General features: G+C 48.7%; 1 protein-coding gene across 1 annotated transcript; it reads right to left on the reverse strand.

Moving 5' to 3' along the window:
- Window positions 1-5309: 5309 nt before the first annotated feature.
- Window positions 5310-6167, reverse strand: LOC149402223 (uncharacterized). The gene is made up of 2 exons (XM_089608275.1): window positions 5925-6167; window positions 5310-5834 (listed from the first exon to the last, which is right to left on the reverse strand). The coding sequence occupies exons 1-2, from the start codon at window positions 6165-6167 to the stop codon at window positions 5310-5312; spliced, it is 768 nt and encodes a 255-aa protein (XP_089464401.1).
- Window positions 6168-22996: the final 16829 nt, after the last annotated feature.

Consider the following 22996-nt stretch of genomic DNA (forward strand, 5'->3'; position numbering starts at 1 on the left):
GCCCTTCTTGGCCTCGAGCTTTTTCTTGAGGTTGGTTTTTATCGTCTTGTTGATGGCTTCCACTTGGCTATTAGCCTGTGGGTGTCGCGGGGACGAGAACGTCTTGCTGATACCTAGTTGGGCGCATATTTCTCTAACCCGGGCATTGTCGAATTGCGCACCGTTGTCGGTCACAATTGACGCTGGGATGCCATGGCGGCATATAGTGGACTTCCAGATGAAGTTCGTTGTGTTGGTCTCGGTGATTCTGGCAAGAGGCTCGGCTTCGACCCACTTAAAGATGTAATCAATAGCGACGATGGCGAATTCGTACTGTCTCGGAGCTTTGGGAAGCTTGCAAATGATGTCTACGCCCCATTTTGCAAAGGGACGTGGTACGATGATGCTACCCAAGGGAGATGGCGGTTGTTGTGGAACGTTGGAGAAACGTTGGCACTTGTCGCACTTTCTTGCCCAGTTGTAGGCGTCTTTCTTCATCGTGGGCCAGAAATATCCCTGTCGGAGCACTTTGAGCGCGAGGGATCTCCCTGCGGACTGGTTCCCACAGATGCCCTCATGAATTTCACGGAGGACCTTAGTCGACTCGACGCTACCGAGACATCGGAGCAGCGGGGTCGAGTACCCGCGCTTGTATAGAGCTTCGCCTCTTAACACATACTTAGATGCGAGGGCTTTTAGCCTTTCGGATTCTTCGCGGTCGTCGGGAAGTGCCCCACTTCGCAAGAAGTCCGTAAGCGGAGTCATCCAAGTCGGATGAGCGGTGCTCTTGATCGTTCCAGCCTCGTCTCGTGAGACGGATGGTCGCGAGAGAGACTCGATCGAGATAATTCCTAACCCATCTTCGGTGATACCTGAGCAAAGGCGAGCGAGAGCATCATCCTCGGCATTCTCTTCTCTGGGGATCTGGATGATCACAAACCAAGAGAAGGCATCTAGCTTGACATTTGTTTTTGCCAGGTAGGCTACCATGTTAGGTTCTTTAGAGATGTAGTCGCTCTTAACTTGATTTACGATCAACTGCGAGTCGCAGTGTATTCGTAAGTTCTGTACGTTGAGCTTATGAGCGAGCTCTAGTCCCATAATGAGGGCTTCGTACTCGGCCTCGTTGTTGGAGGCTTGGAATCCGTAGTGGAGGGTGTGAAACAGCCGCTTATATTCTGAACCAAGTTCCGTCCAAAATGGTTCCTGGTACTCCTTATGAACGACGGACTGGCCGTAAAGTAAATCTGGTTCACATCCGAATTTGGGGTTGCCCTGCACACGTGCTAAGGCAAAAGACTAGCAAGTTGGCTAGTAGGTCAGAATTGTGCTTGTTTGTGGGATATCCAAAGGAAACCAAGGGTTTCATCTTCTATAGTCCCGAGGACGATAAGACTTTCGTTAGCATGAATGCTCGTTTCCTTGAGGAGGACTTTATAAAAGACGTGAAACCTAGAAGCAAAATTGTGCTTGAAGAAAAGTTGGGTGAGGAAGCTTCTGTTGGAATTGATCTAGGGTTTAAGAAAAAGTTTAACGCTTCGTTAAGCGGCGGAATTTTAAAATTTTCTTTTTCAAGTAAAATGGTTTTTACTAACCTAGACAAAGAGCAAGCACATGTAAATAAAAACTGTAAGTTTCAGAGAATTTTCTGATATATTGATCGTAGCCTCAAGGCTGAAATTTATAGATACAAGTGTAACAACTAAAACATAAAAATAGGAACTAATTAACAAACTAATCCTGATATCTATCGGTAGAAAACTGACTCCTAAACTAACTCCTAATCTGCGGAACTAATAATTTACAGAACTAATTTCTATTTTCTACACTCCCCCTCAAGTTGGCGCATAAATATCATACATGCCCAACTTGCTTACAAGAAATTCAAAAACTGGCCTAAACAACCCTTTTGTCAAAATATTAGCGGTCTGCTCTTTAGTGGTGACAAACGGAGTGCAAATGATTCTGTTGTCAAGCTTTTCTTTGATGAAGTGTCGGTCAATCTCGATGTGCTTTGTCCGGTTATGTTGTACCGGATTCTGAGAGATGCTAATCGCAGCCTTGTTGTCGCAAAATAGCTTCAGAGGCAGATTTGCCTCCTTCTTCAAATCTTCTAGGACACGTTTAATCCATAATAACTCACAGATTCCATTTGCCATAGACCTGAATTCTGCTTCCGCACTGCTCCTCGACACAACACTTTGCTTCTTGCTTCTCCAAGTGACTAGGTTCCTCCATACATAAGTGTAGTAGCCCGAGGTAGATTTTATGTCGCCTGGTCCCGCCCAATCAGCGTCTGTGAATGCCTCTACAGTTCTTATGTCGGTTTTTTTGAAAAACAACCCCTTTCCGGGACAGCTCTTCAAGTACCTGAGAATCCTGTACGCAGCTTCGAGATGTTCCTCATACGGATGGTGCATAAACTAACCTACAAGGCTCACAACAAAGGCAATGTCGGGCCTAGTATGTGCCAAGTAAATCAGTCTACCAACTAGTCGCTGGTATTGCTCCACGTTGACTGGAGTCCCATCTATGATCATTCCGAGCTTCTGACTTGGATCAATTGGGGTATCGGCTGGTTTGCAGGCACTCATTCCCGAATCTGCAAGTAAATCCAAGATGTATTTTCGTTGTGAAATTACGATACCTTGCTTGGATCTTGCAATTTCCATACCGAGAAAATAACGCAATTCTCTCAGGTCCTTCACTTCGAATTCTCTCGCCATCTTCTTCTTTAGAGTTTCCAGTTCCTCGTGATGATCTCCGGTGAGGATTATGTCGTCCACATAGATGATTAGAATAGCAATCTTTCCTTCTCTTGAGAATTTGGTGAGGAGGGTGTGATCGGACTGAGCTTGACAATAACCTTGTCCTTTAACGAACTGCGTGAACCGCTCAAACCATGCCCGAGGTGATTGCTTGAGCCCATTAGAGCCTTCTCTAGCTTGCATACTCTGGAATTGAATTTGTCCTCGAACCCGGGTGGAGGTTGCATATAAACTTCCTCTTCTAGTTTCCCGTTAAGGAACGCATTCTTCACGTCGAATTGTCTGAGGGTCCAATCATGATTAACTGCAATAGATAGCAAAATTCGCACAGTATTGAGTTTAGCAACAGGGGCAAATGTTTCGGTATAGTCAATGCCGAATGTCTGTGTGAATCCTTTTGCTACGAGTCTTGCTTTGTATCGTTCAAGAGTACAGTCAGACTTGAACTTCGGAGTAAACACCCATTTGCAGCCGACAATAGGTTTCCCTTTTGGAAATTCTTCAATTGACCACGTCTGATTCTTCACAAGAGCTTCCATCTCCTCGTGTACAGCCTTCTTCCACTCCGGTTGAGATAGAGCCTCCTGAATACTACTTGGAACAACCACAGATGACATGTTTGTGATAAAGGTAGTGTATGAAGAGGATTGGTTTGAGTAAGAGACAAAGGCAGAGGTAGGATATTTTGCACAAGTTCGTTTTTCTTTTCTGAGTGCAATAGGAAGATCAGGGTCAAGAATTTCCTTACCTTTTTCTAGGTCTGGCTCCGGTTCAGACTCTTGACTTGTTGGTGTTGTGGCAGGCTCTACATCACAATTTGGGAATTTCCTCTCGTAAATCTTGTCAAATAGAGAACTTGCCCGATTTTTATACATTTCAATTTCTAGTTGTTGAGATTTATTTCTTGTTTCGTTAATACTTGGCTGATTTTCAGGGACAGTACCTATCAGCTCAATATTTCCGATATTTTCATTTATTTCCTGAATATATTCCTGATTTTCATTTATTTCCTGAATATGTTCCTGATTTTCGGTTTCACTTCTGTTGGACAGATTTTTATTCCTGTTTGACAGATTTTCAGAAAGCATTTCATCATAAAAAAAGAGTTCATCTTCTAATTGATTCTCCCCCTGAAGATGAGACGTAAAATATGGTTTTGACTCAAAGAATTCAATATCCATCGTGACAAAGAGTTTTCGAGAAATGGGATCAAAACATTTATAGCCTCTTTGAGTAGGAGCTATTCCTACAAAAACACATTTTTTCCCTTTTGGATCTAACTTACTGGCAGTTCGATCCGGATTTTTTATGAACACAGTACACCCAAAAAATTTTAATGGCATAGAATGAAACACACGAGATGTTGAAAATTCCTTTTGAAGAAGATCAATTGGTGTTTGAAAATTTAAGACCTTTGAAGGCATTCTATTTATCAAATAAGTGGCATGAAGAACACTTTTTCCCCATAGATAATTAGGAATTTTTGTTGAAAACATTATTTCTCGGGTGACTTCAAGTATATGCCTATTCTTTCTTTCGGCTATTCCATTTTGAGGAGGTGTATCAGTGCATGAACTTTGGTGAATTATCCCATTTTTTTCAAAAAACTCATTCAATGATCGAGTAAAATATTCTCTTCCATTGTCACTTTTTACCATTTGGACTTGTGAGTTAAACTGAGTTTTAACCATGTTATAAAAAATTTTAAACACGTTCTCAACTTCAGATTTTTCTCTTAGCAAAAATACCCAACTTACCCGTGTATGATCATCAATTAAGGTGACAAACCGTCTTTTTCCAGAATTCGTTGCTATCCTAGATGCACCCCATATGTCACTGTGAATTAGTGCAAAAGGTTTGGTCGACTTATATGGACGTGATGGGTAAGGATTTTTATGGTATTTTGCTAAAGCACATATTTCACATTGAAATGAAGAAGGATTTTTATAAGAAAATAAATCAGGAAACAACTTGTTCGTATAATGAAAACTAGGATGACCTAGACGGAAATGCAATAAATAAATCTCTTGATTACTAGAATTGGTAAAAGTCTGTAGGCAAGAACTCTCTTGACCTTCTTTATTAGAGTGAATCCCTTCTTCCAAGATGTAGAGTCCGTCACATTCCCTAGCACTGCCAATCATCCTCCCCGAGTCCAGTTCCTGAAAAAGACAATGTGAAGGGTAAAAATTAGCTTGGAATTTTAGATCTCGGGTAAGTTTGCTAATGGAAATAAGATTGCAGGCTAAATTGGGAACATGTAGGGCTTTAGATAGGGTCAGAGAAGGTGAAATAGTTATGTCACCAAGTCCGGCAATGGCAGTAAAGGATCCATTGGCAATTCGAACTTTTCTGTTTCCTACACTAGGTTTATATGTGGTAAATGAGCTAGAATTTCCAGTCATATGGTCAATAGCACCTGAATCGAGGATCCAGGTGTTATGGAACTTAGAACATAGAAAAGTAGCAATAAACAATTTTCTACCGTCTTGTGCAAAGGAGCAGGATGGGATAACAGGCTTGGGAAGATTTTGAGTGGTCTGTAGTAGATTCAGGAGTTGCTCAATCTGATCCTTTGTGAAGGTCGGTTGACTCGAGTTGACTTGTGACTCTTTGTGGATCTTCAGCAGCGGTCTGGTAGGCTCTCTCCGGTTTCTTCTTGTCTCCGGGTGGCTTTCCATGAATCTTCCAGCACGTTTCCCTTGTATGCCAAAGTTTCTTGCAGAAATCACACCATGGTTTCTTCTTGTTGCCCTCCTGTCCTCCTCGAACAAATAAGGCTGAGGTTTCATTCACCGGCTCGGCAGATTCATTTGTGTACATGATCTTCCAGCGATTCTCCTCCAGTCGGATCTCAGAGAACACTTCTCGGATGGATGGTAGTGGCCTTCTCCCGAGGATTCTTCCTTTTACCTCATCAAGAGTTTGATTGACCCCAGCGAGGAACATGAAGACTAGATCGTTTTCTTCACGTGTCTTGAACCGAGTGTAGTCAACCGGGCTTTCCCACTCTTCATTGTGGCACTGATCGAGTTCTTGCCAAATTGCTACCATCTCGTTGTAGTACACCGTCACAGTCCGGCTTCCCTGTTTTTACTCCCAAAGCTTGGTTTTTAGTTCAAAAATCTGAGAAAAATTTTCCAGATCAGAGTAGGTCTCCTTCACGGATTCCCACACCTCTCTGGCAGATTTAATAAATAGATGAGGTTTGGCGATTGCACTGTCCATGGAATTGAGAAGCCACGCTGTCACGAGTGAGTTCTCCGATCTGCAGTGGTTGTAGCCATCGTCGTCTTCCTTTGGTGCGTTCACTTCTCCGGTGAGATACCCTAGCTTCCCTCTTCCATCAACAACAAGTTTTACCGATTGAGACCACTCTAGGTAGTTGCTACCATTTAGTCGGTGCACTGTGATGTGCATAGACGTATGAGAGGTCTCACCAATGATAGGGGATGGTTTTTTTGGGTTGGTTAGAAGGGTTTTTTCCATCGTGAGAGTTGGTTTTGGGATTTTTGGGATCTGTGTTTGGTCAGCTCTGATACCTTGTAAGTTTCAAAGAATTTTCTGATATATTGATCGTAGCCTCAAGGCTGAAATTTATAGATACAAGTGTAACAACTAAAACATAAAAATAAGAACTAATAAACAAACTAATCCTGATATCTATCGGTAGAAAACTGACTCCTAAACTAACTCCTAATCTGCGGAACTAATAATTTACAGAACTAATTTCTATTTTCTACAAAAACTAATATGAGCATCAAAGTTTACTAACCTTTTTAGACGCTTGAACGTTGAGAAGCTTTTGGAAAAAGGTTGCAACGTTCGTCTCCCCTCGCAGCACGTCTCTCTTCCTTCCGCGGCAACTCAAGCAACCACGAAAGTTTCTATCACTAAATCACTCGAGAGAAAAGGAATTAGTGAGTGGGCACTTTAAACACTACAACTTAAAAACGAGTCTTGAAGTCGCAGAGCTAAACACTAGGTCAAATGAGGACCTAGGTGCCAAAACAAAAACCGAGAGAGAGGATCGGCCAAGTTCTAGAGAGAGAGTCTCTCAAATCTCTTAAACTTGGATGAATGAAATGTGTGGAATGAGGCTCCTATTTATAGGAGAGGTCTCACCTTCTATAAGGTAGTTTCCTCTTCTATAGAATATCACATATTCATGAGCCAATTTCCCTCTTTCCTTCATAGAGTCACACGGCCAACAAGGCATTCTAGAAGCCTTAATTTGTTTCCTATTTTGTTCCATGCCTTGCCTTTGACTCTCTCTTGGCCGAATATCCTCATGCATGCATGGGAAATTTGTTTCCTCTTTTTCTTTTGGCAAGTATCTTGATACATTTATGCACAAAATATTCTCTCTTTCTTTGGGTATGTTGGGCGCCTATTTCACTCTAGAAGGAGCTTCTAGTAGCTTCTTCATTTGTTCATGACAACATGAGAAAGGCCCATTAAGAATTTTCAATAAAATTCTTATGAAATGAAATTAATTCACAAGGCCCAATGAATCTAATTTTGGCCGAGTGATGCATATCATCAAATGACCATGTCAAAAAAATTATTGACATTCATTTCATCCTATGTCTCAAAAGACAAAAATACCCTTTGACAATTTTCGTTCTTGTTTTGACTTAGCTTCCAGTTTAACTATTCCTACTCGATGTGATTCGTGACAGTGACCTCATGGATCCAAATGAACAAAGCTTGAGCTAAACACTTGGACTCAAAAGTTCACAAAACCTTTTCCAAGTTTAGCTTAATGTCAACTGACTCCACTAAAGAGTTGACACTGAAAATCTCTCGGTTCAAATGAATTTATTTTCTACTCAAGAATTGAACCTAATTGTAATGAGTGGATCCACAGAATATTATCAGTGTTTACCCTTCATGAATATCATCAGCTAGTCGGGATTTACAAAATTACCATTTTACCCCTCTAGCTGTTATTTCCTCAACTCCTTTGTCGCGTGTGAATAAGTTAGAAACAATGTATTGACGAAGTGCTAACAAGTCACATTGTTTCATCCAAAAGAGTCAGGACTCAATTTGGACACTGGCCAGTTCATTTATTCACACTCCAAGGAACAAAGCATGAGGTGATATATATTGCATTTCAGCAATCTTGTACATGAATTCCATATCTATGAGATCTTCACAAAGTTACTCATGACATTCTCACAACTTAGTACTTCACCAATAGGCCTTGTTCGGAATCACATAGTGAGTCCGAACTTTGACTTTCTCAAATGAGAATACGTAAGGTGTGAAATGGCATGTCTCATTTCAGGATTAAGGTAAGCACGATGCAATTCATACGTAGTGACTTCGAGACATAAGAGGTTAAATGGTTTGTTCTTATCTTGTCTCTAGAAGTGCACTGGTCAATTCAGTACCTTCGAAAGATACCTAGAAGAACTATAGAGTCTCCAACTCTCAATGCCTCATAACCAGACATCATAGATTCTTCTAACAATCAGACTGAGGTCAATAGTCCTTTGACCCTTAGATTACGAATATATCGTTTTAAACATACTACGAAAAGTTTTTCATGCAAATCTACATTAGTCTCTTCGCAAGTTGTTAAGTTTGTTTATGGACTAAAGACTAATGTTTTATCATAAAGCTTCAAACAGACAAGGAAGAATGAATGAACGTTTCAACTTTTTATTAATGAATAAGCAATTACAAGCAAGAGTCTTCATGAGACTTTATTACATCAAATGTACAATATAAGGATTACAACTCTTCTTGTGGGCACCATTGACAACAAACTCCCACTTGACTCAAAGAAGATGTGTGTAGTCCTTCATGCCTAATCCCTCTCGATGTTGGTCGAAGACCTTGTTCAATAGGGCCTTTGTGAATGGATCTGCTAGGTTGTCCACCGTTGAGATCTTCTTCACTTCCACGTCTCCGCACTCCACGATCTCTCGAATCAAATGGTATGTCCTCTCAATATGCTTAGAGCGCTTATGGCTTCGAGGTTCCTTTGAGTTAGCGACAGCCCCACTATTGTCACAATAAAGGGTCATGGGCTCGTCGACGTTTGGAACAATTTCCAAATACTTAAGGAATTTTCTAAGCCATACAGCCTCTTTGGATGCTTCACAAGCAGCCACATATTCTGCTTCCATTGTGGAGTCAGCAATGCAAGATTGCTTAATACTCCTCCACATAACAGCTCCACCATTAAGGATGAACACAGATCCCGAAGTGGATTTCCTGGAATCCTAATCTGCTTGAAAATCAGAGTCGGTATATCCCTTCATAGTCAGGTCAGTACCTGAGTATGTAAGCATCAAGTTCCTAGTTCTTCGAAGATACTTAAGAACATGCTTAACAGCAATCCAGTGCTCGGGTCCAGGGTTGGATTGGAAACGGCTAACTACGCCAATGGCGAAACAGATGTTAGGTCTAGTGCAAAGCATAGCATACATGAGGCTTCCTACGGCAGAGGCGTAAGGAATCTTCCTCATATCTTCAATCTCTTGTGCAGTCTTGGGAGACTGGTCCTTAGAGAGTGAAACTCCATGGCTAAAGGGTGTCCGGTTTTTCCTATCTCGAAATATTTGGATCCCCAGAATGTATGCGGCTTCTCCTAGATCCTTCATATCGAATTGCTTTGCCAGCCAGACCTTAACCTCAGATAACTTACGCACGTCATTACCAATGAGTAGTATATCATCGACATATAGTAACAGAAACACAACTTTGCCTTCGTGTATTAACTTGTAAACACAAGGCTCATCTATTGACTGTTCAAAGCCGATGCTCTTTACAGTTTCATCGAATCTAATATTCCATGACCTAGATGCTTGCTTTAATCCATAAATCGACTTAAGCAACTCACAAACCTTGGTCTCTTGACCTTCTTCCACGAAACCGTCTGGTTGAGCCATGTAAATGCGCTCGTCAAGATTGCCATTCAGGAAGGCTGTTTTGACATCCATTTGCCAGATCTCATAGTCGAGAGCTACAGCTATGGATAGGAGTATGCGGATGGATTTAAGCATCGCGACCGGCGAGAAGGTTTCTTCATAGTCAATCCCTTCGTGTTGGGTATAACCCTTCGCCACAAGTCGTGCTTTGAACGTCCCGACGTTCCCATCAGGACCCCTTTTCTTCTTGTATATCCACTTACACCCTACGGGTTTAATCCCTTCAGGAAGGTCTACAAGTTTCCAGACTTTGTTGACATACATCGAGTGCATCTCAACTTTCATGGCGTCAAGCCAAAGGTTTGATTAAGAACAAGCCATCGCTTGGCTATAGGAAACAGGATCATCCATGTAAGAGACGGCTACGAGAGAATCTCCATAAGACATGTACCTGTCAGGCTTTTGAGTAGCCCTCCCACTACGTCGAAGTACTACTGGACGAGATTCTGATGAATTAGGTTGTGTTTCAGTTGGGGCAAGAACAGTTCTTACAGATGAGGTAGAAGTTGTTGTCAATGGTGCCCACAAGAAGAGTTGTAATCCTTATATTGTACATTTGATGTAATAAAATCTCATGAAGACTCTTGCTTGTAATTGCTTATTCATTAATAAAAACTTGACCATGTCAAAAAATTTATTGACATTCATTTCATCCTATGTCTCAAAAGACAAAAATACCCTTTTGACAATTTTCGTTCTTGTTTTGACTTAACTTCCAGTTTAACTATTCCTACTCGATGTGATTCGTGACAGTGACCTCATGGATCCAAATGAACAAAGCTTGAGCTAAACACTTGGACTCAAAAGTTCACAAAACCTTTTCCAAGTTTAGCTTAATGTCAACTGACTCCACTAAAGAGTTGACACTGAAAATCTCTCGGTTCAAATGAATTTATTTTCTACTCAAGAATTCAACCTAATTGTAATGAGTGGATCCACAGAATATTATTAGTGTTTACCCTTCATGAATATCATCAGCTAGTCAGGATTTACAAAATTACCATTTTACCCTTCTAGCTGTTATTTCCTCAACTCCTTTGTCGCTTGTGAATAAGTTAGAAATAATGTATTGACGAGGTGCTAACAAGTCACATTGTTTCATCCAAAAGAGTCAGGACTCAATTTGGACACTGGCCAGTTCATTTATTCACACTCCAAGGAACAAAGCATGAGGTGATATATATTGCATTTCAGCAATCTTGTACATGAATTCCATATCTATGAGATCTTCACAAAGTTACTCATGACATTCTCACAACTTAGTACTTCACCAATAGGCCTTGTTCGGAATCAAATAGTGAGTCCGAACTTTGACTTTCTCAAATGAGAATACGTAAGGTGTGAAATGGCATGTCTCATTTCAGGATTAAGGTAAGCACGATGCAATTCATACGTAGTGACTTCGAGACATAAGAGGTTAAATAGTTTGTTCTTATCTTGTCTCTAGAAGTGCACTGGTCAATTCAGTACCTTCGAAAGATACCTAGAAGAACTATAGAATCTCCAACTCTCAATGCCTCATAACCAGACATCATAGATTCTTCTAACAATCATACAGAGGTCAATAGTCCTTTGACCCTTAGATTGCGAATATATTGTTTTAAGCAAACTACGAAGAGTTTGTTCATGCAAATCTACATTTGTCTCTTCCCAAGTTGTTAAGTTTGTTTATGGACTAAAGACTAATGTTTTATCATAAAGCTTCAAACAGACAAGGAAGAATGAATGAACGTTTCAACTTTTTATTAATGAATAAGCAATTACAAGCAAGAGTCTTCATGAGATTTTATTACATCAAATGTACAATATAAGGATTACAACTCTTCTTGTGGGCACCATTGACAACAGCTTCTACCTCATCTGTAAGAACTGTTCTTACCCCAACTGAAACACAACCTTACTCATCAGAATCTCGTCAAGTAGTACTTCGACGTAGTGGGAGGGCCACTCAAAAGCCTGACGGGTACATGTCTTATGGAGACTCTCTCGTAGCCGTCTCTTACATGGATGATCCTGTTTCCTATAGCCAAGCGATGGCTTGTTCTTAATCAAACCTTTGGCTTGATGCCATGAAAGTTGAGATGCACTCGATGTATGTCAACAAAGTCTGGAAACTTGTAGACCTTCCAGAAGGGATTAAACCCGTAGGGTGTAAGTGGATATACAAGAAGAAAAGGGGTCCTGATGGGAACGTCGAGACGTTCAAAGCACGACTTGTGGCGAAGGGTTATACCCAACACGAAGGGATTGACTATGAAGAAACCTTCTCGCCGGTCGCGATGCTTAAATCCATCCGCATACTCCTATCCATAGCTGCAGCTCTCGATATGAGATCTGGCAAATGGATGTCAAGACAGCCTTCCTGAATAGCAATCTTGACGAGCGCATTTACATGTCTCAACCAGACGGTTTCGTGGAAAAAGGTCAAGAGACCAAGGTTTGTGAGTTACTTAAGTCCATTTATGGACTCAAGCAAGCATCTAGGTCATGGAATATTAGATTCGATGAAATTGTGAAAAGCTTCGGCTTTGAACAGTCAATAGATGAGCCTTGTGTTTAGAAGTTAATATACGAAGGCAAAGTTGTGTTTCTGGTATTATATGTCGATGATATATTACTCATAGGTAACGATGTGGGTAAATTATCTGAGGTTAAGGTCTGGTTAGCAAACCAATTCGATATGAAGGATCTAGGAGAAGCCGCGTACATTCTGAATATCCAAATCTTTCGAGATCGGAAAAACCGGACCTTGTCGCTCTCTCAAGCATCTTATATTGATAAGGTGATGGATCGCTTCTCGATGCAAGACTCCTAGAAAGGCCAAACACCCTTTAGGCATGGAGTCTCACTCTCTAAGGACCAGTCTCCCAAAACTGCACAAGAGATTGAAGACATGAGGAAAATTCCTTACGCCTCTGCCGTAGGAAGCCTCATGTATGCTATGCTTTGCACTAGACCTGATATATGTTTCGCCGTTGGCGTAGTTAGCCGTTTCCAATCCAACCCTGGACCCGAGCACTGGATTGCTGTAAAGCATGTTCTTAAGTATCTTCGAAGAACTAGGAACTTGATCCTTACATACTCAGGTACTGACCTGACTATGACAGGATATACCGACTCCGATTTTCAAGCGGATAAGGATTCCAGGAAATCCACTTCGGGATCTGTGTTCATCCTTAATGGTGGAGCTGTTCTGTGGAGGAGTATTAAGCAATCTTGCATTGCTGACTTGTTGCTGCTTGTGAAGCATCCAAAGAGGCTGTATGGCTTAGAAAATTCCTTAAGTATTTGGAAGTTGTTCCAAACGTCGATGAGCCCATGACCCTTTATTGTTATAATAGTGGGGCTGTCGCTAACTCAAAGGAACATCGAAGCCATAAGCGCTCTAAGCATATTGAGAGGAAATACCATTTGATTCGAGAGATCGTGCAGCGCGGAGACGTGGAAGTGAAGAAGATCTCTGTTGTCGCACGAAAATGAACAACGATTAAATACCTCGGGCGGTTCGATCCAAGGCCGGCCCAAGTGATCGCGCCCGGGCCAAAAATGGGAGCTCGTAGACCGAGCTGCACCCTCCAGACCCTGAGGTGTGCTTTGGGGGGTGTGACCGTGCCAAGGGTTGGCTGCCTACGTACCCTTTAGTCGGGATCAGGTCAGAACGTAGTTCAATTTGTGTATTGGGGGCTATCTTAGGTTCAGAGGCTTTGGGAATCCAAGGCTTTAGAGTAGGACCCGGCTCGTAGCTTCTAGTGAAGACTTTAGAGGGGTCGCTTGCTCGTAGCTCGGAGCTCTAGCTCAAGGGCCAAGAAGCAGGAGAGCGGTGTGTACCGCAGAGGCTCGGGTCACAGAAGAGGAGCGCGCTCCCTCTCGTGGAGGGGGGTCCTCGTGTTTTTGAGCCGAGGGAGGAGTGCGCGCTCTTGGAATATCACAAGAGCACGAGAGAGAATTCTCGAGAGAAGAGAAGTGGAGATGTGTTGGCGTGAACCAGGATCATTTTTCCTTCCCCAAGGGGGGGGGGTATTTATAGTTGTGGAGAGAGGCCTTGGGCCGGTCCCTTGAGGCTCACCGGGTGGCCGGGAGCGGGGCGCGCGAGGCTTCACGCCCAAGAGGGGGCAGGGCGCGCGGGAGATGTCACCTGGATGGGCGCGGGGCGTGCCGGGCGCGGGTCTTGGCCGGGCGCTGCGTGCCCGGCAGCGGGCGTGCCCGGCCGAGGTGGCAAGAATGCTCGGCCGAGGTGGCCGAGGTGGCAAGGATGCTTGGCCGAGGTGGCAAGGATGCTCGGCCGAGGTGACCGAGGTGGCGAAGATGCTCGGCCGAGGTGGCCGAGATGCTCGGTCGAGGTGGCCGAGGTGGCCAAGATGCTCGGCCGAGGTGGCAAGAATGCTCGACCGAGGTGGCCGAGGTGGCAAGGATGCTCGGCCGAGGTGAGCGCGGGCCGGGATGCCGGGGCGTGCGGGAGCGTGCCCGGGTCGGGAGTGCACGCGCGGGCCGGGAGGCCGGGGCGCGCGGGAGCGTGCGCGGGTCGGGAGGCCGGGGCGGAGGGTGTGCGCAAGCCAGGCGTCCTAGGAAGCGTTGAGGCCCGTTGGGCCGGGGGCGCAGGTGCGCGCGCGCCGGCCGTGCCGGGCCGTGGGTGCGTCAGGGCGCTCGGGCCTGGAGGGCCGGGGCCCGTTGGGCTTCCGGCCGGCAAAACCCGGCCGGCCTTGAATCGTTTTTGAATTTCCGGTGTCTCGAAAACGACCGTTAACATTAGCCCCCCAAGTTTACGGCTTACGGGACGTAAGTCGTGAACTTTAGAAAAGAAAAGGGCGTTGAGGTAATTTCACCTTCGATCACGTGTGACCGTACGCACGCATATCTTTCTCTTCTTCTTCTTCTTTGTGGCCAGACCCCTGGGGGCCGGACCGGGCCGGCCGGGCAGCAAGACCCGCGCGCGGCCTGGCGCTAGGGGACTGGCGTGCGCGCGAGGCCGGCCCGCGGGCCGGGCCTTGTGTCGCGCGCGCAGGGGGGGGGGGGGGGGGGGGGGAGGGGAAGGAGCAGGGTTTGCTTCTTCCTCTCCTATAAATAGGAGAGCCCCCTCCCTTTCTGTTCACACCGGCAGCCTGTGGGTAATTGGAAAATTCCTTTGAGTTTGAAATTTCCTCTGGGCAGCCGACTTTTTTCCTTTTTTAATGGGGAGTGAGCTTGTTTCCCGCGTTGATGATCCCGATGTTGATCCCACCTGCCATCTCCCAAATTTTGGGGGGGCGGCCAAGGGTCCCTTTGAGGAACTCGACGGGATTCCCATCTTTGTCGAGGAAGACTCTGGTGCGGCCGAAAAATGGCTCGCAAAGTTGGAGACGGACGCCGCGGTGATTGCCGAGCTGGCAGGGCCCGGGAGCGGCCTACCGACAAGGTGCGGCCCTGAAGGGGAGGACGAAGGGTCCAAGGACCCGCGTTCGTCACGGTTGGTGATCAACCTGGTCTCCCGCGAGGCCGTCCTTTGACGCCCCCTGCTCAAGCAGCGAGGTGAAGCGGTGGTGAGTGCTGAGCTCCCCCGGGCGTCTAACTTGGACGCCTCGGTTGTTGAGCTTGCGATAGTGCCGTCCGAATCTTTCTTGGACGAGATTTATTCCGACGATCCCCAAGGGTCGGGCTCAGATGGCCCTGAAGAGGACTTGGAGACTCCTCCCGCGAAGGGGAAGGAGAAACGCAACGGGAAAGTGTTGGCGACGGCCTGGTCGGCCTTCGAGTCTGCAGAGGCTTTGGGCTACACTTATGCCCGGTCTCTGGAGAGGACTCGTATGTACGGAGTAGGCGACTCTGTCGCCCCCGTAGGCTTAGACTGCAGGGGAGTCGATGCCGCGAGCACGCTCACTTCCCGAGTCTTCACCACGCTTTGGGAGACGTACAACATCCGTCCCTCGGTGGGATTGCTTAGACCTGCCCCCGAGGACAGGCCCTCTCATCCCAGGGACGGGTACGCGGCCGTGACGATCGAGAGTCTTGTCTGCGGGTTGCGTCTCTCGTTTCCCACGATCATCCAGCAAATCCTGACCCGACTAGGGGTCCACGCATGTCAGATGAGCCCGGCATTCTACCGCATGTTGGCTATATGCTTCATGGAGTGGCACTGCCAGACGCAGCGCGCCATGACCGTGGACGACTTCCGTAATCTGGTTGCCGTCTTCCCGGCACCGGGGCAGCCGGGATTTCACATGGCCCGTGCTCGGGGCAACGTGAGGCTGGTCGAAGATTGTGACCCGCCTAGCCGCCGGGCGTGGGTGTGGGTCACCTCGGACGCCTTCGGCGAGGCGCCCCTTCGCTTCGGTCGTCTGGCCGACTTTCCAGCGGATGAGGGGGCAGCGGAGCTCCCCTTTGTGAGAGAAATATCGGGGATGTCGGAAGCCCGCAAGGCTGGCGAGCGGTTTCGTTCCCCCGAGCTGATGGCGTTCACCGGGTGGTTCCCGCCCTTTGCTCCGGGCACCGAGGAGGCGCACCGGGCGAGCAGGCCCCCGAGTCCCGTGGCTCAACCAGTCGCTCCTGCTTCTCGAGGTAACTTTATGATTTTGTAACACTTTTTGTTTTGACAGGAACCTGACCTTCGTTGCTTTTTTTGTGTAGCTGCAAAGAGACGAGCTAGGAGGATGGCCCTCACTTCTCGGGACCCTAAGTCAATGGCGGAGATTCGCTCTAGGGTCGCTGACCGCAAGGCGAAGGGAGAGCCTGCCGAGACTGCCGGTCTAGTCGAACCGGAGCCTTGCGCTTCTTTGAAGAGGGCTTCGACATCGGCACCTCCCGACGAGCGTTCCGAACCCAAGAGGGCGAACTCGGCGGTGGAGCTGGAGGCGATAGAGGCTCGAGGGGATTGTTTCCGCCACCTCGAGGGATCCCCACTATCCTGGTGGAAGGGCGTGGTGTCGAAGAGCGACATTGCTTTCTTCCAGGCGGGGGTTACCGACGCTCAGAGGGTCAGTATTTCTGTTTATTCTGTTGTAAGCGTAGGTTTCAGTTTTAACCCTTGCTTCTTTGTCGTGGCAGGCGTATGCGAGGGCCGTGCGAAGCGACAGGATTTTGCATGACTTCATCTGGCTCTTAGGGGCATCTCAGGAGGAGCTCGCTCGGACGAAGGCTAGGCTGACTCAGGTCGAGCGAGGTTCGTACCCGGGGGCGGAGACCGAGACGCTTCGAGACCAGCTTCGTGAGGCCAGGGTGGAACTCCAAATCGCACAAGATAGCGCGACGGAGCCCAACTGTAGGTGGCCAAGATGGCGGGGGAGCTCACCGAAGAACGGCGAGCTTGCGAAGTGGCGACCCAATCAGCATAGATTTTTCGCACTGAGGTTACCGACCATCGGAGGCAACTGGATGCTCGATCCGATGCCTTGGAGACGTCGCACCGCCAGCTTACTTCGAGCGAAGCGGCGCGTGTTCGGGCGGAGCGCGAGCGCGACTCTCTGGCGGAGGAAAACGCTCCCCTCTCGTCCCAGCTTGCTGAAGCGGAGTGAAGAGCGTCCGACTTGCAGGATGACTACGACATAGGGACCAAGGAGGCCCGTCGTGCCGGAGCGGTAGAGTGTCGGGATGCGACCGCGACCGAGAACGAGGCCCGGGGGGTCACCTTTGAATTCTTCGACACCCTGTTTCCCCTGCTAGATGAGGGTACTGTTTGAGCCGTGTTGCTTCTTTTTTTGCGCGTATGTTTAGCGCTTTGCTTTCTTTTCCTTTTCTAGGATTTTATTTATTTTTCACGCACTTTTTATTTGGCACGCGTTTATTGGATCCAGAGTTGTGGCTCTTTTATTTACGAGATATTCTTGTCGCTTTCGTGTTGAATGCTTATCTCAATTTTCGAGCAATTTTACTCGTATATGCCTTCTTTGCGGGCTGACGTGGCCCGAAGGGCTTGTTCCCCTACCAATAGTTTTGGCGGGTTTTGCGTCCCTAGCTGGGATTTGTCCTCCACTCGCTCTATTGTTACGACTCGTCGTCGTTCAATGTTCGAGGCGAGGGGGCGTTTGTACCCAGTTAGGTGGTTGCGGCCCAGTGACTTCGCTTCGTGCCTTCCGGCGATCGAATAGGTCGTACCGGGTAGTTTCCGGGGGCTCCGCGTCCGCGCCATTGGCGACTGGACATGTATGTTGCGCCGGGTTGGGGCCGGCGTCTTTCGAGTTTGCGCCCTGGAGCAAGCGAACGTAAATTGCGCCGGTGTTAGGGCGGCGTCTTCGGAGCTCGTGCCGCTAAGTGACCGAGCGTTTATGGTGCACCGGCTGAGCCTGACGTCTCTTGGGTTCGTGCCCTGAAGCAAGCGAACGCACTTTGCGTCGGGTTAGGCCGACGTCTTTTTAGTGTTCGCGCCCTAGAGTGTCGGAACGTAGGTACGCCGGGTTAGGCCGGCGTCTTTTTAGCGTACGCGCCCTGGAGCGTCGGAACGTAGGTGCGCCGGGTTAGGCCGACGTCTTTTTAGCGTTCGCGCCTTGGAGCGTCGGAACGTAGGTGCGCCGGGTTAGGCCGACGTCTTTTTAGCGTTCGCGCCTTGGAGCGTCGGAACGTAGGTGCACCGGGTTAGGCCGACGTCTTTTTAGCGTTCGCGCCCTGGAGCGTCGGAACGTAGGTGCGCCGGGTTAGGCCGACGTCTTTTTGGGCCCGCTTGCCCTGGAGCAAGCGAACGCGCTTGCACCGGGTTAGGCCGGCGTCTTCTGGGCCCGCTTGCCCTGGAGCAAGCGAACGCGGGTGCGTCGGGTTAGGCCGACGTCTTTTGGGCCCGCTTGCCCTGGAGCAAGCGAACGCGGTTGCGCCGGGTTAGGCCGGCGTCTTTTGGGCCCGCTTGCCCTGGAGCAAGCGAACGCGGTTGCGCCGGGTTAGGCCGGCGTCTTTAACTCAAACCCTATTGCACCGGGTTAGGCCGGCGTCTTAGGTGTTCGTGCCCTGAGGCTAGCGAACCTTTGTTTGGCTCAAATTTGGTCTTTTTAGGGTTTGAGGCAGCGCCTTTACGTGACTTACATGCGTCCCGGAGGACATCTTTCACTTGCGCCTTTACGCGTCTTACGGCACGCCGGGAAGGCCGACGTTTTACTCGAACCCGTATGCACGAAGGGCCGTCGGGGTCCGAGCTTCCTAAGTCTGTATCCCCGTGGGGGACTTACGCCTGGGTAGAAGTGTTCGTGCTGCTTGAGCGACTGAACTTTTGTGTCGGGTTAGGCCGACGTCTTTGAGCTCATGGCTTGAGCGACCGAACTGTTGCGCCGGGTTAGGCCGGCGTCTTTTCCCGGACCCGTATGCCAGATGAGCCGTCGGGATCCGAGCTTCTTAAGCCTTTGTATCCCGTGAGTGGATGGCTTAAGGTTTTTTTTTATATGCCGTAATTTCTCGAGTGTACGTCTCAGGACCCATAGCCCCCCGAGTTTTTAGTTTACAGGTCGTGCCATGATGACTAAAAACTGTGATAAAGTGGGTAAAAAGACCTCAAACTTTATTTCTTATTAAGTTTTGCTAACAGGGAACATCCTTGAACAGTGGCGCGTAGGCCTTATTGAATAAGGGAAATCAGAGCAATGAATGGGGGGACTTGGTCACTGGTGGTACTGCATCAAGTGCTCGGCGTTCCACGGGTGCCGGATTGGAGTTCCGTCTGTGTGTTCGATGTAGTAGGTTCCGTCGTGTATGACTTGTCGAACTCTATATGGTCCTTCCCAATTTGGGCCCAGTACCCCGGCGCCTTGCACTTGGGTGTTTTGGAACACGCGTCTGAGTACAAGGCTGCCGACGGCGAAGATCCGCCTTTTGACTTTGGCATTGTAGTATCTCTCAACCTTTCGCTTTTGTGCAGCGAGTTGGTGAGGGCCTCGGATCTTTTCTCGTCGATCAGATCCAATTCGAGGCGCATGGCCTCATCATTTTCTTTTTCGTTGAAAGTGTCGACCCGGTAGGTGGGGACTTCTGTTTCCACGGGGACCACTGCTTCAATCCCAAAGGCTAGGGAGAAGGGGGTCTCTCCGGTGGCGTTTCGAACGGTCGTTCGATAGGCCCATAGGATGAAAGGCAATTCCTCAGCCCAGGCACCTTTTTTTGGCTTCGAGCTTTTTCTTGAGGTTGCTTTTAATCGTCTTGTTGACGACTTCCACTTGGCCATTAGCCTGTGGATGTCGCGGGGACGAGAACGTCTTGCTTATCCCTAGTTGGGCGCAGATCTCTCTAACCCTCGCGTTGTCGAACTGCGCGCCGTTATCGGTCACGATCGACTCGGGGATGCCGCGGCGGCATATTATGGACTTCCAGATGAAGTTTGTAGTGTTGGCCTCGGTGATCCTGGCCAGAGGCTCGGCTTCGACCCACTTAGTGAAGTAGTTGATAGCGACGATGGCGTATTCGTATTGCCTCGGGGCTTTGGGAAGCTTGCCGATAATGTCTACGCCCCATTTTGCGAAGGGGCGTGAACAACGATGCTACTCAGGGGAGATGGCGGCTAACGTGGAACATTGGAGAAACGTTGACACTTGTCGCACTTTCTGGCCCAGTCGTAGGCGTCTTTTTTCATCTTTGGCCAGAAATAGCCTTATCGAAGTGCTTTGAGCGCGAGGGACCTTCCAGCAGCGTGGTTCCCGCAGAGGCCTTCGTGGATCTCGCGGAGGACCTTAGTCGACTCGACGTTGTTGAGACATCGGAGCAGCGGGGTTGAATACCCGCGCTTGTATAAGGCTTCGCCTCTCAACACGTATTTGGATGCGAGGGCTTTCAGCCTTTCGGCTTCTCTGTGGTCTTCGGGAAGTACCCCTCTTCGCAAGAAGTCCGTAAGCGGGGTCATCCAAGTTGGATGAGCGGCGCTCTCAATCGTTCCAACCTCGTCACGTGAGACGGATGGTCGCGAGAGAGACTCGATTGGGATAGTTCCCAACCCGTCTTCGGTGATACCGGATCCGAGGCGAGCTAAGGCGTCAGCCTCAGAGTTCTCTTCTCGTGGGATCTGGATGATCTCGAACCAGGAGAAGGCATCTAGCTTGGCATTTGTCTTTGCCAAGTAGGCGATCATGTTAGGTTCTTTGGCAACGTAGTCACCATTAACCTGATTTACGATCAACTGTGAGTCACAGTGTATTCGTAAATTCTGTACGTTGAGCTTTTGAGCGAGCTCTAGCCCTACTATGAGGGCTTCGTACTCGGCCTCATTATTGGAGGCCTGGAATCCGTAGTGGAGGGCGTAGCGTAACTTTTCCCGGTCGGGATTTGTTAGAATCACGCCGGTGCCTGCTCCCTGGGCATTAGATGCTCCGTCTACGTGTAGTTCCCAGATGGGACCCGTAGGGTCGACCTTTCTCTTTCGAGCCGACAAGTCGTCGGTCGAGTCGTCTTCTGCACTTCCCATGTCGGGAGTGTAGGAGAATTCCGCCTCTCGAATGAAACCGGCGGCGAGGAGTTTATCAGCTTCCTCCCCAATGGCCAAGTACCTTTCCTTGTTGAATGCTCTTCTCGGTTGTACCCTCTCGGGTATTTTTTTTGTCACCATTGAGGCGGTGCACCATTATTTTGGGGTCGATCCCAGGCATGTCGGCGTACGTCCACGTGAAGACATCCTTATGTTCTCGCAAGAAGGCCACGAGCTCGATCTCAATGTCGGCGGGGAGTTGGGAGCCTATCTTGACCACTTGGTCAGGCTCAACATCATCCAACACGATCGGTGTTAGGTCGTCGGGTGTCCCCACACTTCAACGCATCGTTTCTTCTCGTTGATCCAGCTCGCCGAACGCGCCACCCTCTTTGATGTAACACGGGAACTCGTCTCCGAGTTGGTACACCGTGCTTATCATCTTGTGCTCCTCTTCCTTGACGATCTTTCTGCCATCCACGACTCGGACGTAGCACGATCATGCCATTGCATGGTCCCTCATCATGTGAGCCACGCCTCCTTCGGTGGGAAATTTCATCATTAAGTGATAGACCGACGTTACGGCTTTGAGGCCAATAATGGTTGGTCAGCCTATGATCATGTTGTACGTGGCGGGCTCGTCGACTATGAGGAAAGTCACGATCCAGGTGACCTCGATGTCGCCTCACGTGACAAAAGTCATCGGCAAGTCAATTGACCCCTCGGTCCAGACCTTCTCCCCCAAGAACCCGTAGAGGGGGGTCTTGACGGGTGCGAGCCTTACACCGTCGAGTTTCATGCAATCCAAGGCCGACTTGAATATGATGTCAACTGCATTGCCGTTATTTATCATAATACAGTGAACGATGTTGTTTGCGACTGTTGTCGTCAAGACTAGCGCATCGTTATGCGGGTGCAGGACTTGTTGTCGCATGAAAATGAACAACGATTTAAAACTGTGACCGCGCCCGGGCCAAAAATGTGAACTTGAAGACCGAGTTGCACCCTCCAGACCCTGAGGTGTGTATTGGAGGGTGTGACCGTGCCAAAGGTTGGCTGCATACGTACCCGTCGTCCGGGATCAGGTCAGAACGCAGTTCAATGTAGGTGTGAGGGCTATCTTGGGCTTGGAGGTTGAGAATCTAAAACATTAGAGAAGGACCCGACTCGTAGCTTCTGGTGAATACTTTAGAGTGGTTGGTTAACTCGTAGCTCAGAGTTCTAACTCAAGGTCCAAGAAGCTGGGGCGCAGCTTCTAGTGAAGACTCGGGTCGTAGAACTGGAACGCGCTCCCTCTCGTCGAGGGGGGTTCTCAGATTTTTAAGCCGAGCCGGGAGAGGAGGAGAGAGAGCTCGTGGAATGTCACAGGAGCGTGGTGAGAGAGAAGAGAAGAGAGAGTTCTCAAAAATCTCAAGAAGAAGTGAGATCAAGGTCCCCCTCAAGTGAAGATGAGGGGGATATTTATAGGCTTGGAGTAAGTCCTAGGCCGGCCCGCTTGAGGCCCACCGGATGGCAGGGCACGGGGCGCGACATGCCTGCGGGGGGCGTCCTCGGCCGGGGCACAGGGCGCGCACGGGCGTGAGGCCCTGCTAGGCGTGGGGCGCACCGGGGCCTAGATCCCGGTCGGGACCACTGTCTGGCCAGCGTCCTGGCAAGGGTGTGCCGGTGTGGCTGGGGGAGGTCGGGCCGGCGCTGGGACGCACGGCCGAAGGAGGCCCGGCCAGCGATGTGGTGCTCGGCCGAGGCAGCAGGGCGCACGGGTGGGCGATGGAGGAGGGCGCGCGCGGGAGGGCGTTTGGGGGCGAGGAAGTGGGACGCGCGCGAGACGGCGAGGGAGAGGGCACAGGCACGCGCGGGTCAGAGGGTAGGGGTGCGAGGGCGCGCCGGTGCTAGAGGGCCGGGGGCGCGAGGGCGCGCACGGGCCCGTGGGCCGGGGGCGTGAGGGCGCGCACGGGCCCGTGGGCCGG

The sequence above is a fragment of the Urtica dioica genome, chromosome 3 (assembly GCF_054948205.1).
Source record: "Urtica dioica subsp. dioica isolate 48M chromosome 3, U.dioica_male_clone48M_v1_H2, whole genome shotgun sequence".
Taxonomy (NCBI): Eukaryota; Viridiplantae; Streptophyta; class Magnoliopsida; order Rosales; family Urticaceae; genus Urtica; species Urtica dioica.